This window comes from Curcuma longa, chromosome 6 (assembly GCF_044706935.1).
Source record: "Curcuma longa cultivar G26 ecotype Majalengka, Jawa Barat chromosome 6, ITB_CL_G26_1.1, whole genome shotgun sequence".
Taxonomy (NCBI): Eukaryota; Viridiplantae; Streptophyta; class Magnoliopsida; order Zingiberales; family Zingiberaceae; genus Curcuma; species Curcuma longa.
This window is the reverse complement of record NC_133866.1, coordinates 6,471,532-6,490,581: the sequence shown is the minus strand read 5'-3', so window position 1 is coordinate 6,490,581 and position 19,050 is coordinate 6,471,532. Positions and strand designations below refer to the sequence as shown.

Here is a 19,050-nt window from a genome sequence, read left to right as displayed (position 1 = left end):
TGAGACATCAGGACGAGTACAAAAATATGGAATACATGATAGACCCTATAGCAAATACATAAAGAATCTAATTCATGCAATCCTTTTCTTCCTTAGAAGAGAGACATTGAGCCTTCGAAAGGCACACACCATGTGGCATTGATAGGAATCTCCTTTTGAAATTCTGCATGGCAAAATGATTAAACACCTTGTCAATATATGTACTTTGACTTAAGCCAAGTAATCTGTTAGATCTATCTCTACAGATCTTGATGCCTAGAATATAGGTTGTTTCACCTAAGTCTTTTATCGAGAAATAATTCCCAAGTCATATCTTTGCAGACTGTAGTATAGGGATATTATTTTCAATGAGAAGTATGTCATCTGCATACAGGATGAGAAAGATGACTGTGCTCCCACTAACTCTTTTGTAGACACAAGGTTCATCTTCATTCTTAACGAAATCAAAAACTTTGATTGCATCATCGAATCGAAGATTCTAGCTTCTAGAAAGCTTGTTTTAATCCATAAATAAACCTTTACAACTTACATACCTTTCCAACATCATTTGGATTTACAAAACCCTCAAGTTGTGTCATACACACATTCTCGAGTAGATTTTCATTCCAAAATGCAGTTTTGACATCTGTTTACCAGATTTCATAATCATGGTAAGTTGTAATAGTAAGCATGATTCAAATAGACTTAAGCATCACAACTGGTGAAAAAGTTTCATCATAGTCTATACCATGAACATGCTTAAATCTTTTAGCTACTAATCACCCTTTATAGGTATGCATATGATTATTCATGTCAGTCTTTCTCTTAAAGACCCACTTACACCCAATGGGTTTGATCCCTTTAGGTGGATCAACTAAAGTCCATACTTGATTAGTATATATGGATTCCATTTCGGACCTCATGACCTCTAGTCATTTCTCAAAATCTGGACTCATTACAACTTCTTAATAGGATGTAAGCTCATTGAGACCAACAAGCATTATATTATCGTGGTCAGACAAGAGAAAAGAATATCTCTCTGGTTGATGACGTACCCTATCAAATCTGTGTAGAGCTTGTTCTACTCGAAGAGGTTGTTGTTCCACAACTTCTTATGGTGTAACAGATTCATGATTCATAACATTTTGTGGTGCCTTTTCAATTTCCATCAAAGTCTCAGTGTTAATTTGTGTATCTTGAATTTCTTCAAAATTGATTTTACTCCCACTAGTTCTTATAAAAATAAACTCTCTTTCTAGAAAAATATCATTTCTAGCAACAAATACTTTACCTTGTGTAGGATTATTATAGTAATATCCCTTAGTTTCTTTAGGATATCCTACTAACACTTATCGGATTTGGGTCCTAGTTTCTCTGAGACTTGACATCGAACATAAACCTCACAACCCCAAATCTTTATAAAAGACATCTTGAAACTATTCTCAGTACATATTATATATGGTGTCTTCATGACAACTTTAGAAGAAACACGGTTAAGTATGAAAGTAGCCGTCTCTAAACATGCCCCCAGAAAGAAGTAAGAAAATCTGTCTGACTCATCATTGATTGTACCATATCTAATAAATCACGATTTCTCCTCTCTAAGACATCATTCCACTGTGGTGTTCCAAGTGGAGTGAGTTGAGATATGATCTCAAACTCAACGAGATGGTCTCAAAACTCTTGGCTAAGGTATTCACCATCTCGATCTGATCGAAGCATCTTAATACACTTATCAAGTTGGTTTTGTACTTCATTCTTAAATTTTTTTAAACTTTTCAAAGGATTCTAACTTGTGTTTCATTAGATACACATAGTTGTATCTACTTACATTTTCAGTAAAAGTAATGCAATACTGATAGTCTCCTCTAGTTGTTATATTGAAAGGGTCATAAATATTAGTATATATGAGTCCTAATAAATCATTAGCTCTTTCATTGTGTCTACTAAAAGGAGTCTTTGTCATTTTACCTTGAAAATAAGATTCGTATACCTCATATGATTTAAAATCAAATGAGTCTAAAAGTCCATCTTATGGAGTTGTGATATGCAATTCTCATTTATATGACCCAAGCGACAATGCTAGAGATATATTTGGTTTAAATCATTAGGTAAATCATTTGGTTATAGATTAAGTAAATCGTTTGATATTTATGTTATAGATTAAGTTTTCAAAGTCTAGGCAAATATTATCCATAGAGTTCATTCATAAGAAGTGCACTACAATAAAACATATCATTTAAATGAACAAAACAACATTTGTTCTTTATTATAAATGAGAAACCTCGCTCTGATATACTTGAGGTAGAAGTCTCACTTCTCTTCTTTTTAATTTCCTCTATATACAGTTTGCAGTTCCTCTTCCAATGTCTGATCTCACCATAGTGGAAGCAAGTTCCTTCCTTATACACCTCACCTTTAGGTTTCAATGCATAAGATTTGGATTTGCCTTTGGCTTGGGTATTACCCTTACCTTTGGGTTGTTGCTTGCCTTTACCCTTTTGCACCATCAATATAATATTGGGCTTAGTCTTCTTAAGATTGAGTTCAATAATTCTCAACATGTTTAACATCTCAGACAATGACTTGTCAATTTCATTCATATTATAGTTCAAGATAAATTGACTGTAGCCCTCTTGCAATGATTGTAGAATAAGATTATTAGTCAATTCTTGACCCAATGAAAATCTCAATCTTTTAAGGCTCTCAACATACCCAATCATTTTAAGTACATGAGTTCCTACGGGAGTTCCTTCTTGCATCTTATATCTTGTATTGAAATAGAGCTTTAGATATCTCAAATCTCTCGTGTCTTGCCTACCCCTAATATAGTTGTTTAAGATGTTCAACCATATCGTGAGCATTCATGTTTTCATGTTACTTTTGAAGCTCAGAGTTCATGGTGGTAAGCATAAGGCATGACATCCAATACATTATCTTGATGCTTCTTATATATAAACATCTTTATCAATATGAGTAGCAGTAGTGGCGGATGCTTCAGAAATAGGTTGTTTTAGGATGTATAATTTTCGTTCTTGCTTCAGAAAAATTCTCTACATCAGTCTAGAAAATTAGCTCCATTGAGCTTGTCCTTATCAAGGACAGATCAGAGAGAGAGAGAGTATTAGATGTATTTGATGACATGGTGATCTACAATAAGAAATACAAAAATACGTACCATATTTAAATCATTTAATTAAATCTTTAATTAAATGATTCTCCCACTGAACTATAAAATTTGGTAGGAGCAAGTTATAGATGTGGGCAACTAGAGTTTACCCACACTACTAGCTCCAAACCCAATAGCAATGGCATTCAAGTGGGATAAAATCTATATTATACCTCATTTTGAGTTAGCTTTTGGCTAATCGTCCAAGACTCGTATAAGTTAGGTAGGTAACGTGTACCAATTACATCGTATGCAACTCTTGTATAGTTAGATGAGCAAGACTATTTGTTCATTTGCCCAACGCATGGGATATGTCTCTAAGTTTTTAATTCAATTGAGGTAACTTACTTAAGTTTCACCCAAAGTTCAATATTTGAACATCACAATTGTCGTATCGCACTCTACTAAGATAAATTGAGTCACTTTGCTTTGACAAACATGTCTATAATTGATTAAGATAAAAATAAATACTAAACTTTGATAGGCATATAAAATGACATAATTATCATAATACTACTAATTAAACATGTATCACATACAAACATGACACACATCAACATATATGCACAATTAGAAACGTGACATGGTTATGACTCATCTACTACGATCTTCTCAAACCGATGAGAAGATCGAAAGGTCAACCTAGGGAATTATATCTTTTCCAAGTGATTCCTTGGTTATCATGTGTTGTTAACCTCCTCCCTTTCCATTATCGTCCAGTAAACATGTACTATTCTTAATTGTACATTACATATTTAAAGAAATCTCGAGTTACATTCGAAGGAAGTCTTATTTTACAACTAAAAGAATGAAGGTAAAAGGCACGACAAGCAAGCTGTATTATAAATTACAACATGCACACACACATAATCCAATCACATTGGGTAAAAGAGGTCATAACCATGTACCATAACATACATCATTCGTAATAAATCTTAACCATGCACTATAACATACTTTTATTATTATTCTAAATAACAATTTATGAGCCACAACTTTACGATGGTCTCGCTGACCTCCCTCATAACAGATTGATGCATACTTGAGACAAATACTATACAATCTGTTCATAATAGTTCGTGATTAATTTCACAATCTATTCTCAATAGATTAATGCAACCGCATCAACTAATTTGAAATTGTAGGTCATGGAAGATTTGTCGAATGAAATCAGACTATATCACATGTTCATATTATGTATGAAGATGCTATAATCATTTAGTTTGATTAACTAAATTGTTTGCTCGACAAAATCACTCATACAATCATGCAAATCATAATAAACACATGCTCGTTATCTATATCATATATGAAACAGAACTAAAATGATGTATACACATTCACAAGCGGCTTTAATACCACTATAGGAATCTTATGTGAAAAATAAAAAATAAATGCAACGGAAAAATCAATCCCTCCAAAGATCTATGCGAATACAGTATATATGGTGGTTATATAGTTGTCACCTTTGTTGCATAAACGTGAAAATCCCAGCAGCAACTTTGATCCGACTTATCTCATCATGATTAGAATGGTCGCGCCTCTTCGGTATCCACACGAGCATGCCCTTCGTTTGTCGCACGAACTCAGCCTTCGGAGAACAACCACCTTCGTTGTGCTAGCAACTTAGATGGTTTGACCAAGAGGAGAAGAAGAGGAGACTAGGAAAAATGATCATCCATGAAAATATATTAAAATGACTTTTTATACTCATCCAATAAATACCAAGCGTCATCTAATGCACACCAAGGGGCATCTAATGAATCACTTTCCTTTTCATCAATACTCCATTAATCTCTATTAATGGACATTAATCCTCTTTAGTGGTTGAGTCTAATCCAATGAGTCTAATTCAGATTAAACTTAATTCAATAGTTAAATTCATTTGAGTCTAACTCGGATTAGACTTAACCATATAATCTTAAGGTCCATCATATTTTAGTCAAACTAAAATAAATCCATCTCTAAATCAACATATTCTTTGTGTGTGACCCAATTGGTTCTCATAATGTTGACAATGTATCTAAAATAATATTTTAGATATATAAGGAATGAGTGATATCTAGCAATGCATCATTGCTACCCAAATAATGAGAATGTCGAGATTCGATTTAACATTTTCATGTCTATTATCTTATGTGTCAAAATTGATCAAATTTTAGTCATCGGATTACGGTACAATGGTAAAAAATGGGACAGACTCCTTAAGCAATGAAAATTCAAATATTACCCCAGACACATGATACTTATGAAGTTTAAAATACTTACGACACTGGAAAATTTTCGTAAACCTAAACTTGTTATTTTTAAAATTAATCATATCGTAAGAATTGGATGTCTAAATTATTAATACCTACGATAACCTCGTAGAGCCGCATGAAGCAATTGTGAGTGGCCCACTGAATGAATGTTATTTCTGTCTATTTATTATTTTATAATAGATAAATATAAAAAGAATGAGTAATCGACAAACGCTTAACAAAATTTCCTTCTATCTTTCCAAGTAAACAGGGAATTAAGGAAATGTCTTCCCGTCCAAGTCTAATATTTAGCAATCAAGGTGTGGCTTTTATGTGACCGATCAACGGCTGTTGCATGTTCGATTCTGTCCAATTCCGGTACGAATTCCTAGCGTTGGGTTCGTCCGATGCAGTTGAGAACGAGAACGGGCAGATTCATGTCCGACTCCCTCGCCGACCGATGCCCCCGGGCAGAAGAATCCCTATTTCAAGCCCTAGTTCCCTTCAGCATCTACGCCGCGGCCATGCGCATCTGGAACCTGCCTATCTGCCGCAAGCCCTAATCCTGTATTACCTTCGCCTTCCCTCTCCCTCCCGCCGCGGCTCTGTTCGGTGTTCGTCTTCTCTCCTCACGCCGATCGCCACCTGATTCCCACTTCTCCATCCCATCCCATCCCATCCTGCGATCTCCTTCCCGATCCTCTTTTGATTGTTTAAAAAAGAGAGAAAAAAAAGGGTAATGAGCTGCTCTGCGTATGTAGAGTTATTAATAATTCTTGTTTTTCTTAGCTTGATTGATACGCTTTGCAGTTTACATAGAATCATAAGTAGATCAAGTAGAGTAGTGTAATTTTAGTCTAGAATGGAGTTGGTTTCAGAGATTGTTTTATCAATCTGTTCTAACATTGCGTTTTGATTGTTTTACTCTTATTGTATGTGTTGGTTAACGAACTATATATTAGTGCCCTACCAAGAGCTAAAATTCTGGTTCTGGCGCTGCTTCAACCACAGTTTTGTGTTACCACAGCGTCCACCCATCTCTTGTTTCTTCCATTCACAGCCCATTCTCTCCTCTTTTCCCTGCTAGATCTTATGAGCTTTCCTGCTGCACCGAATTATTTATTTGGTCTCTTTAAATTTTCTTTTGCTGATGATTCATAAAATTTGGAAGTTATCCATTTTGTTATCTCTTGTTCTCTGTGACTCACACATATTGTTTTTTAACATGCTGTTGAGTGATGAGCATTAAATTAATAAAGAGGCAAGTATGCTTAATTTCCACTCATACAAATCCAACTTAGCTTGACTGGAAGCTTTCAAGTTAACTTTTCAGTTATCTACATGTTTTTATTTCATATTATGCTGTCTTTATTCCTGTTACTACCAATTATTTTCTTCTGTTACAATCACAGATAATAATTCAGAAGAGCTCTTCTGTGATCGATTGAAGTTTAAACCTTTCTGATGGCGGGCCTGGAAGGCCTTGGGTTCAATGGCACAAAAAGGCCAAGGAGCGCTACAGTGAGGCGACCTCGGTCTGAGGCACAACTGGTTTCAGAGTCATGTGACATCTCACCACTGTCTTCTAACCCATCCTTGAGTAACTCAAGGAAATTTTCTCCTGATGACGATGGAGGAAGTGAATCCAACATCCGTAGGAAAGAAATTTATCTGAACAACCCTCCTCCAAGGAATTCATCTACTGATATGTCTTTGAAGAAGAATAAGAAGGGTGATAAGATATTTGGAGAGGCTGATGGGGGGTATTATGGTGCTGACAGTTCTAGAAGTGGACATGGGTCTGATATGAAGCGTTCTAGTGAAGGAGTCCTTGCCCCAGCTAAGTGGAAAAGCACTGACATTGCCAAAGAAGATGCTGAGAGGAGATCAAACCTAGATGTCAACATGGTAAAGAGTGAAAATTCTAGTATGCATCAAGTGGAAAGTGCTTCTCATGCAATTGCTGAAAATAAACCAAGGAAGGTGAAGCTCAAGGTTGGTGGAGTGACACGCACAATATTGGAGACTAATGAAGGTGGAACTTCTTCTGCAAAACCTCCGCGTTCCATAGACTCATCTCGGCAACGAGTAAAGATTATTGCTAGGGTAAGCTACTATTGAGGGTAGCTTTTTCTTAGTTAGTATTTTTTTTTTTTCATTCTAAGTTGGAATTTATCAGCATCATCATCAAGCTGTCTCGATTCCAACTATTTGGAGTTGGCCACATGCATCTTTTCTTTTCATTACTCTCTCTGTCCGTGACTTTATATTAGTAATATTGAAATCTCATGAATCACATTCAGTTACATTAATAGAGTTTGTTTTTTCTTGTCCTCCATTCCTTAGTTTAATTACAAAATCAGTTGGTTGGGTATGTACGTGTCTTTATCATCTTTTCTTATTTTCCCTTTTTTATCATCTATTGAAGGTACACCTAATTGCTTGAGATTCATAAATTATAAGTTTTTATCTTTATTATCTTACTCACCCTGGTTGATCCATAAAATATTTCATGTCTTATCACAATCATACAAATTTTTTCCTCTTAATTGGAAATAATGTCATGTTTAACATTTTACCCAAGGGAAATCAGCTTGGAAGTAAATACCTAGCCCATCTAAATTTGATCTGTTTATTGTTGTTAGCTTCCCTAGCTCCTTTTATTGTTCCACCTACCACAAGGTAAGGGGCATGATCAGTATTATCTCTGTTGAGTTATTCTGTAGTGTTTTTTCCATAAATCATGTTGTTCTATATTGCTCATACTTTTCTAGAATCTTTTATTCTTCAAGTGTGAATCTAATTTTTAGCATAAAGAATGTGCAGCATATTCCACGTCTTTATATCTATTTCCTAATTGCAGGATTACACCGAATGCCGTTCTCTGCCAGAAAAGAAAGAATCCAGTGGATCAAGTTTTACCCGTGGGTTGAAAGAGGATTCTGATGCAACACTATCTGAAGCAAACTTGTTTGCGAAGCAAGCTGACAAACTTCACATTCCAACCTCCTCTGAGCCTACTCGTAAGAGCAAGAGAGTCCCAAAGAAGCGTGTGTTTGATGATGAGGACGACGATGAGATCCGTTACCTTGAGAAACTTAAAACTAGTAAGGAATTTACAGATGATTCTGCCGAGATTGATGATAGTGAGAGTGGTGCAAAGAAAAAGAAAATATCTAAGCTCCCAAAAAACAAGAATCTAACTTATGAAATGGATGAAGATTATGCTTTTTCTCGATCAAATAAAGAGAATAGGAAGAAGGTAAGAGCAGGAAAGGAATATGATGATACAGATTATATTGAAGAGGAAGAACCTGGTTCTGATGGTGAGCCAGAGATCAAAAGAAGGAAACTAAAGGAAACTAGTGGTTCACCAGCTGATGTTAGAAGTGAGCCACTAACGACACGTCAACGCGCACTTCAATCAGGAAAAGGTGGCAATGGTGAAAGTTTAATCGAGTTCCCAAATGGGCTACCTCCTGCACCTTCTAGAAGTAAAGCATAAACACCATATTCAATGCTATGAGCTAATTGATTAGATCTCTTTTGTTTCTTATATTGTATATGACTTGCAGAGCAAAAGGAGAAACTATCTGACGTAGAGATACAAGCTAAGAAAGCAGAGGCAGCACAAAGACGGAAAATGCAAGTGGAGAAGCAAGCTAGGGAATCTGAGGTTTGTTTACCTTCTATTGTTTAAGCTGTTAAATAAAGCATTACCTTTTTTAATTATAAGCTAATTAAACTCAACTTCAAGGCTGAGGCAATACGAAAAATATTAGGCCAAGATTCTGACAAAAAGAAAGAAGAGAAGAAACAGAAGGAACTTGAAGAAAAGGTAATTGTTCTTAAAATTCATTGAGCATATTGTGGTTGACTTATTTTTATGTTTTACCTCTGAATTTATTGTTTTGTGCAGGCAAAGTCAGCTAAGTCTCAAGAGCTAATGCCAAGCACAATTAGATGGGTCCTCGGACCCAATGGCACAGTTATTACATTTGCTGCTGATATCGGCCTTCCAAGCATATTCAACCCCAAGCCTTGCAGGTAAGATAAACTTTCCATTGAATTTGGTTTTGATAGCTTCTACGCATGAGCAGAGTATATTTTTCCATGACATCTTTTGCTTCTGCTATTCTAATGATAGTATTTGTATTTCGTGAAGCAATTAATTCTGCTAGCCTGCTTTTAACTGTACTTTGCATTGTTTGAATCCAGTTACCCTCCTCCGAGAGAGAAATGTGCTGCCCCAGCATGTACAAATGCCTACAAGTATCGTGATTCGAAAACAAATCTTCCCTTGTGTAGTCTGCTGTGCTATAGAGTAGTTCAAGTGCCGGCCAACCAAGATGCAACCTGAATGCAAGTGCTTTTTTGTTTGTTTGTTTCTTAACGAAGATTCATGGTTACTCCATGATAACCTTGTGTATAATTTTGTCTTTTGTATTGGACAACCAGATCAAACCAATCCTACTTTCGACTACAGGAGATATGTTTGCATAATCGATTCTGCTGGATGCAAATGTGAAAGAGTTACCTACAATACACTGCATTTTTCTTGACAGCGTTGTTTCCTTGTATGCTTATTACTACAAATTTTGAATGTTGCCATACATGACTGCATGACTGCCGGCAGAAATGACAGGGCAGTATCTCTGCATGTCAAAGCCACCATGTGGGGCTGACCGTGTGGAACTGTTGAGGTGACATATTTTTATAATGTAAATTAGAAACTCAACCTCTTGGGATTTCTGGCCAACCCTTTGGGTCTATTTTTTTTTTTTTTGAAATATCCGGAGGCTAACCAGTTCAGAACATACAACTGGAAGGTTAGCTATAGCAGAACATTACAGTTCCACATCCAAAATGGACTATGATTTACCTCTATAGTTTATCCCCAACTAATGGAGAAACCAGGGTCACCAATTGAATTGTATGAGAAGCCCTAAATACAGAATAGCAGACTTGGACAAATAGTTAGACTCAAGGATTGTTTGTCGAGTGCTTTGGTACACTAAGCCACTTTGAGATCCACAATGCGAGAGTCACCGTTTAACTCGTGTTTGGGCCAGAAGCAATCATACCTGTGAAAGTGATAGTTGCGAACCATTAACTTTGCCGGAGAAAAGTTAGGCTACAACTCAAGGATGAATGAATCAAATGAATTTACAGATGGAGACAATTGTTTAATACAAGCAAGCAGTTTCCACAACTTATAATTTATGCAATCAATCTCGATCAAAGTAGACTAAGTTTGAGTTAATTTAAATTAAATTTTGATATTTGATTAATATATTTATTGATGAGAATGACACGTCAAGTAGAAGAAGAGTTTATTAGAGAGAAAGATTGTTAGTCCAATCGACCTCGATCAGATTAATCAATATTGATTTTTGGATATGGATGGCTGAGCGAAAAGTTAAATAGATCAATGTTGATTAGATACTTGATAATAAATAAGTCCAAGTGAGTTACAGTTGACCAGATACTTGACAGTTAAAAATCTAATAAGGAATTGGCAAGGGAGAAGTCCAAGTGAATCACGGTTGATTGAACATTTGAAGGTTGAAAGTTTAATAGGGAGTTAGCATAAAAAGCGAAGTCCAAGTGAGTCATGAAAAATTAGACATTTGGCGATTGAAAATCTAACAAAAAATTAAAAATTATAAAGTACAAATGGACTATGGAAGACCAAATACTTAGCATGAGACAACAAATCTTGACAAGTTATAGAGGATCGAATGTTAAGGTAATAAGAGAAGTCCAAACAAGTCATAGAGGATAAAATGTTTGGCAGTGGTGAAATCTTGGAAGGTCAAGATTGACTGGATGTTAGACAATAATGAAGTTTCTACAGGTCAAGGTTGATAAGATGTTAGACAAAGAAAGTCCCGACAAATCAAGGTTAACTGAATCTCGGATAAAAAAAGTCTTGGTAAATTGAGGTCAATCAAATACTAGATAAGGCGAGAATTCAATCTTAGTGAGACTGAAATAGAGGTATCAGTCGATTGCTAGATAGTAGCAATTGACTAATGAAGCCCTGAACTCTAAATTCGGAGTTTAAGTGAGTTTGTTATAGATCAATCGATTGCTAAGTATGAGCAAGCGATTGATGGTACTGTTGTAGTAAACAAAATGTCTAAAACTTAACTAACTCTATTGATTATCATTAGTCAATTGCTGTCATTATTCAACTGAATAGAAAATTTAGAACTTGATTGTGTGACTCAACTATTTTGATATCAATCGGTTGATAGTAATGAGCATTTGACTATTGTGGTCAAAGCTGAGTTGGAAAAGTCATTCTATAGGTGTAATGTGCAAATTCAAGGAGATTAATCGGTTGAGTTAGTAGTCGTTTGTTAGGCAATTTTTGATCATGACAGTAACTATATAAAGAGGGTTTTCATGAAAGATTTTGATGTCGATTCTTAGAGACTTTGAAGGGAAAGTGATACTGCATTTCAGACCTTCAAGAGGCAACCCAAGGTAATCAACAACAATCAAAGTAAAGATTCATTGTTGTAAAATATTTCATTTACATTGTTCATATTTCTATTTATATCTTTGTTTTGTTTTGTGTTGCTTTGTAAAAAACAAGTTGTAAGAGGGTTCTCCACCTCTAGAAGGTCTTTGGTAAGAAGAAAGTTAGTGGAGTATCATTAGGATTAGACTGTGTAGTAAGAACTGAGGGTTTTGAATCACGTAAAATTGATTTGTGTTTGTTTCTACTATATTGTTTGGTTTATGTTTTTCTTCCCACTACGTACTAACCTATTGTCGAACCATCCCCTAATCTCCAACATATGCAAACGTACGCTAATACATCTATAGTTAATCATGCTAAAATTGAATCAAGAATCAAACATGTCATAGATAAAAGAGATAAATCTCAAACGTCCATAGTCAACTTAAGATCGGGTTACTTCCTAATCTTAGAATTAAAAGACAACTCCATCACAATGGAGATACAAGCTAAAGACATCAAGGAAAATATTTTACAATAAGAAAACGAGAGTGAAATATAGAAAGAACTCAGTTATAGATATCGTCGATGTCTCTAAAAGATCTCCACATGCTCTTTAGCCGTTGGAATCTCCTAACTCCTTAGACATCTTGGAGAGCGACTCTCTTTTAGGGTCTCCTATCATGAGAATCTGGGATGCTTGCAGTTGACGTCCCTTAGTTCTATTTATAGACACCAAAATATAACTAACTTTTCTAACAATAAGAGAGGGTGTCATCACAAAATTCTAACGAACAGGTCATGGTGGTTACCATGGGTAGGTCATGATGGCTACCATGGGTAGGTCATGGTGGCAACCATAGACAGACCATGCTTTGTGCTGGAAGTTTCCTCATCAAAGATCAGAATGCACCACGACCGTGGCAGCTGCCACAGTTTGACCTTAGTTCTTGCATCTTCTTCTGGGTGATGCTCTAATGGCAAATCTGACTCCCGTATGATCCACGGTTGTAGTGGCTATTACGGTTTGATTGTGGATCATACTGCAATATTACTTCTTTAGCTTTTCATATCTAAAATATGCTCTAATGCCAAGATCTTCACATCCTATGAATAAAATACACAAAGATCGAAACTAAAAAGATAAAATATATATATATAGAAGTTAAAAGTTTATGTAAGATATGCTCATGTAATACAGTAAATGGATACTAAATAAGACCAAAAATATATACATAATTCACACATCAGTAGAGTAAGACATAAAACCACTCGAAGGGATAGTTAAAAGAAAAGGATGGACGAACTAAGAAAAACTATTTCTTCCAATCTTTATGGGAGGTTGAGCAACTAGTCAAGAATTGGATTTCTTGTCAGACCATGAAGTAAAACATACTCAACTCAATCATTTTCAATTGAAAGAAATAATAGAAAAGAGAAGAATTCGGGGTAAGTTTAAAACAAGAAAGGATTATATAGAAGTCGGTTGGGAAATGCCAAGAGTTCGGCGTCAGTTGGCTTAAAAGTAAGGTGAAGTAGGTTGAGGTATCTCTCAAGAAGGGGGGAAACAAAGCTTGCCTTCTAGCTTCCCCAAGAAGAAGGCTATTGACAGAGTGGGTGGAAGATGTAGCATGTATTAATTGGTATTCAGAAGGGATATGGAACTTGGATGGTAGAGAGGAGCATAAATTGGGGGTCAGTTTCGAGTGACTAGTTTCAAACCAAGGTTTGAAGCCCGTTCAGCTAGACTCAGTGGTGCCCTTAATGGAGTAGGAGGAACCCTTGAGAGACATGGGAAATACTAACAGACAAAGAGCTAACAGAATAGAAGTGAAAGAAAGCTTATGTAATGTAAAGGAGAATGAAGCTCGACAAGATCGCAAATGAGGAGCTATAGCACCAACAACAAATGCAACATGATTGTTTTCATCGCACCCAGTCCTCTTTTGTAGTCGAGTAAGTCGATGTAGTGAAAAATCATATCGCGCCATGGATGATCAAGATCTCCCATGTCTTATCAAGCTTTGAGTTAACGATTGAGACAATAGCCAATAAATGAAGAGTGACTATCCACGCGTATGCCCAGGATTCAAAGGAAGATGGAATAAGTGATCGCGTGGTTGAGATTAACGCTAAACAGGAGAAGTCAATGTCAGAGTTATTTTCGTGCCTCTTGGCCATCGACGCAAGCCTAATAATGATGATTGCCTACTATTATGGGAGGTTGAGCAACTAGTCAAGAATTAGATTTCTTGTCAGACCATGAATCAACTGAAAGAAATAATAGAAAAGAGAAGAAGTCGGGATAAGTTTAAAACAAGAAAGGATCATATAGAAGTCGGTTAGGAAATGCCAAGAGTTCGACGTTAGTTGGTTTAAAAGTAAGGTGAAGAAGGTTGAGATCTCTCTCCAGAAGGGGGGAATGTATTAACTAGTATTTAGAAGGGATATGAAACTTGGATGGTAGAGAGGAGCATAGATTGGGGGCCAGTCTCGAGTGGCTAGTTTCAAACTAGGGTTTGAAGCTTGTTCGACTAGACTTAGTGATGCCCTTAGTGGAGTAGGAGGAACCCTTGCGAGGCATGGAAAATATTAACAGACAAAGAGCTAATAGAATAAAAGTGAAAGAAAGCTTATGTCATGTAAAAGAGAAGGAAGCTCGACAAGATTGCAAGTGAGGAGCTACAACACTAACAACAAATGCAACATGATTGTTTTCACCGCACCCAGTCCTCTTTTGTAGTCGAGTAAGTCGATGCAATGAAAAATCATGTCGCACCATGGACGATCAAGATCTCCCATGTCTTGTCAAGCTTTGATTTAACGATTGAGACAACATTCGATAAATGAAGAGTGACTATCCACACGCATGCCCAGTATTCAAAGGAAGATGGAACAAGCGATCGTCCAGCTGAGATTGAAGCTAAACAAAAGAAGCCGATGCCAGAATTATTTTCGTGCCTCTTGCCCATCGACGCAAGCCTAATAATGATGATTGCCTACTATTACTTCAGACAGAGCATGTTGACAGGACACACAGCCAGCAGGTGGAGGGAAGCTCAAGCTACAGCTGTGAATACAAGACAACCAATAAGCAATCAGGTAAGTTGAACGGGTTTGCATTCACTTTTCTCATTGAGTCTTGTCAATTCTTCCTCAACTCGACTATGGAGGGTGGACATGTGATGTACTCGAGGAAACCCTACGTGGGTAAACAATTTCTTCATTACCCCCACATGTGGTTGGGTAAACAATTTCTTCATTACCCCCACATGTGGCCTCCCACTCCAGAAGATAGTTAAAATCATTGAGTTGATGAAGAGCCAAGAAGCCACTGTAAGGACGAGAGAGTAGTATATTATGTCAGGATAACCTTATTATGACAACTCTATGCACACTTACCACGTCATTGGGTATGTGAGTGGCTTTGCAACCAAGGCTAAGCAACCTTACAACTTGGTGCTAGTTGGCCACATAACCCCAACTTCCTTAGCCCCATGACCTTGCTCTTGGTATTCAATGGCCACATGACCTTGCTCTTGGAATTCATAGGTCACACAACCTTACTCTTTATAGTCATTGGCTAAACAGCCTCCCTTGCTCTTGTTACTTAGTGGTCACATGACCTTGCTTTTGGTACTCAGTGACCACATGACATCACTCTTAGTATTCGTAGGCCACATGACCTTACTTTTCTTGCTTGTTGGTCGTATGACCTTACATTTCTTAGTCACATGACTTAAGTAAAGATTGTTAGGATCGGTTGGTTCGCTAGAGGGGGGGGTGAATAGCGTTTCTCGATTTTTCTTGATCTTTCTCTGCACAGAGATTAGCGGAAGCAAAAATATAAAAGAGAAAATAAGAGATCAACGCTAACCCGGTTTGTTTACTTGGTATCCACCTCCGCAGAGGTGACTAATCCAAGGATCCACACGCACGCACACACCCGATGCACTATGAATCTTCTCCTTCTCGAAAACCCTCGAAGGCGGAGAAACCTTTACAACTCTTTTGATCTCCTCAAAATGATATGAAAGAATGTTCAGGAGGAGAGAAAGTAAGCAGAGAATAGAGAACAAACACGTTCTCAACAGAAGCGCAAAGAGACAGAAAATAGTGAAGATTCTTGATCAATTCTCGAGCAGGCTTCTTTTATAACTCTGCAACATCAGTCGACTGCTGGCAGGGCCAGTCGACTGATGCCTTCAATCGGCAACAAAATCTCGCATTAAAGTGCATTAAATGCTTGCCAATTTTCTGCAACGTTCAAATCACAGTCGACTGTCCAAGACCAGTCGACTGGCAACAGTCGACTCACCATAACACCAGTCGACTGCCCAGTCGACTCCTGTCTTCCTCTGGCTCGACTGATTTTTCTGTGTGCGTCTGATTTATGAGCAGTCGACTGCTGGCAGGGCCAGTCGACTGGTGAAGCTGAAAAATCACATTTCAGCTTCTCTTGACCTAGACCTCGGCCTTCAAACATCTCCCACAGCCTCATGCCTTCCCTGGATGCTCCATCATCCTTGCACTAGCTTGAGATGCTTCCATCAGCTTCGTCATGTCAAGTCTTTGCCAAGACTACCCACTTGGACTTTTCCTTGCCAAGACTTTCCACTTGGACTTTTCCTTGCCAAGACTACCCACTTGGACTTTTCCTTGCCAAGACTTCCCACTTGGACTTTTCTTTGCCAAGACTTCTCACTTGGACTTTCTTTTGCCAAGACTACCCACTTGGACTTTTCTTTGCCAAGACTACGCTTGGACTTTCCTGCAAACTTGCATCACACATGTTAGATCACAAGTATTGCCTAACTTCAAACATGGTTTAGCCAAACATTGAAACTCAATGCACTTGGGGCAAAGATTGCACCAACAAAGATTGTTATATTGATGACTAAGGCCATATAATCAAACAATGTTAAAGTTGGGTATTCATTAGACACGCATGACTTCAACCATGCATTCAATTTGGGATCATCCCCGTAAAAGGTCATATAGAACTTCAACTGTGCACATATTTTGGAAACATGTCCATAAGGTCACATAGGATTTCATTCGTGCACTCATTTTGGGAACATCCCTATAAAGGTCATATAGGACTTCAACCATGCACTTTGGGAACATCCCTGTAAAGATTATACATGACTTTAACCATGTACATACTTTAAAAACATCCCCGCTCTATTTATTTATTCAATAACATACCCACCTAGGAGGGTTTCTTAGCCTTCTCATTCTTATTATTTTCATTCTTTCTAAATCGAACTTTGTTCAAATTTGCTCCTCTATCCGACTTAGAGGGGGATATGTGAGGAAAAACTCTACGTGGGTAAATAGTCTCTCCCCCCCCCCCCCCCCCCCCCCCTTGTTCTAGCTCTTTCAACTCAACATTAGTGCATAAGAACTTTCTTGAGAAAAGACATTCTTGCTGAGTTGATTATCTTAGATCTCAACCTTTGACATCACCTAACAACCACAATTATTGTACCCTTTAACTTAGAAATTGTTCTTCGCAAGACAGTCCGCGCCGAATGTGACACTTGGCCAACAACCCATCATGCTAAGCGTATGATTTTACCATTGCCTCCACTAGTGCTCGACCTTTCTTTGCCTAGTCAATTGGCTCTCAAGTCTCAACTCATGTGGTGGTTGATGACTAATATTTTAACATTTTTAGCTCTTATACTTGACGTTTTTATTCTTTCATATTGTTAAATTTTGATTCATATCATGTTTTACGAGTTTGGATCTATTTTGAGTTTCAATGGAATTCTTCCTATATTTATGACATAATATCTTGAAATGTGAACTTGGTTTTGAAGGAAATTAAGATGAGCTATAGACTTAAGTCGAGCTGAATCAATCTTAGCCCAAGGCTAGGGTTGAAGAGAGTTGGTCCAAATGTTGAAGGGGCCATCAAGGAAGAGATTTGGTTCATCATCTAAAGGTGGTTCACAACTTGAGAGGGTTGACTTAATTGGATCTGGTTTAAGTTTGAATGAGGTTGGTTCAACAAGAAAGAAAGGTCGTTTAACTCCTCAAGCCATCAATAGTTCATTTCCTCCATCTCATCCTTGGTTCAATTAGGAGTGAGGTTCAATATGGAGTTTGTTCGATTCGAAAGAGAAGCCAGTTGACATTAAAGAAGTTGGTTTAATTGGGAATGGTCCATCTTGCTTTAGTTTACTTGGAGAAAGAAGGGTTGATTCACCTCTTCAATCATTTGGTTCATCAACTCTTCATCTCACACAGCCCAAACAAAGAGAAAAGAGATAGACAACTTTCCTGATTTGGATCGTGATTTCCATCTTTCTCCTTCATCCGCACACCACCATCGAAGCTCCAGGAATCTCCACCTTCATCCCATCGTCCATCCACCATCTTCCTCACACCACCACCGAGGTAAAGCAGATTCCCTTCCCTATCTATCAGCATCCAACACAGGTTGTCACATTTCCCTCACCGGATCTCAATCTCACCAAAGCTCCTCCTCCGTCTCTACATCATTGCCTATTATCTCATCTCCTTCGTACCATTAGGTGACCTTGCAAGGAGGAAAGGGGATTCCCTTCCTCATTAGAGGCCATCATCCATTCCATCGTCGCACACCTCATTAGAAAGCTCCAAGATCTATCTACTTCTCCTACAACCCCTCGCAAGCTTTTGATCCTAATTGGAACTACAACAACTTGTTCATAACCACCTTCATCTTCTCTGGAGGGTAGCATCACAACTTATCCTACAACCCCATTCGAAGCCCCATCATTGCATCCATTGAGATCATGATTGGATGCGTCGTGACCAACTGCAGTTTCTCAATTTACCTCCTCACAAATGGTCGTGGGGTCGATCGTATGGGGCCGCTAAGGTGGCAGATTCCACCTTTTACAGAAGAGATCACGATTGGATGTCCTTCTCCATGTGCAAATTTCCTTCGATGTATTGATCTTCATGGTTGATTGTTTTTAAGAATTTTTTATGTTGGTTGTCAATAGATTTGGATAGATTCATGTAGAATGTATTGCATCCCTTAAATTTCAATTAGCTTCTTGATTGCAACATGTTTGGTCTAATTTCCCTTATGCTTGTGCTACTTTAGTTAATGCATTTGAGTTTATTTAATCTCTTGCAATGCTTTGTTTTGTTGAATGTTAGTGATGGCTAGTATTTGGTTGGAATGCGAGTATGTT

At 37.4% G+C, this 19,050-nt stretch overlaps 1 protein-coding gene across 1 annotated transcript; it reads left to right on the top strand.

The window, feature by feature from the left end:
* The first annotated feature begins 5,750 nt into the window (after window positions 1–5,750).
* Window positions 5,751–10,086, top strand: LOC141830711 (uncharacterized). Its single transcript, XM_074718127.1, has 7 exons — window positions 5,751–6,124; window positions 6,801–7,494; window positions 8,252–8,882; window positions 8,964–9,064; window positions 9,146–9,226; window positions 9,308–9,435; window positions 9,607–10,086. Exons 2-7 carry the CDS (start codon window positions 6,853–6,855, stop codon window positions 9,746–9,748), a joined length of 1,725 nt encoding a protein of 574 aa, XP_074574228.1. The 5' UTR covers window positions 5,751–6,124; window positions 6,801–6,852; the 3' UTR covers window positions 9,749–10,086.
* Window positions 10,087–19,050: the final 8,964 nt, after the last annotated feature.

Bases quoted from the DNA above. Each gene is read 5' to 3' on its own strand.
- LOC141830711 (XM_074718127.1), top strand. From the start codon at position 6,853: ATGGCGGGCCTGGAAGGCCTTGGGTTCAATGGCACAAAAAGGCCAAGG. The intron at 7,495-8,251 runs GTAAGCTACTAT...TCCTAATTGCAG, and splicing joins GAGTAAAGATTATTGCTAGG to GATTACACCGAATGCCGTTC. The intron at 8,883-8,963 runs GTAAAGCATAAA...TATGACTTGCAG, and splicing joins ACCTCCTGCACCTTCTAGAA to AGCAAAAGGAGAAACTATCT.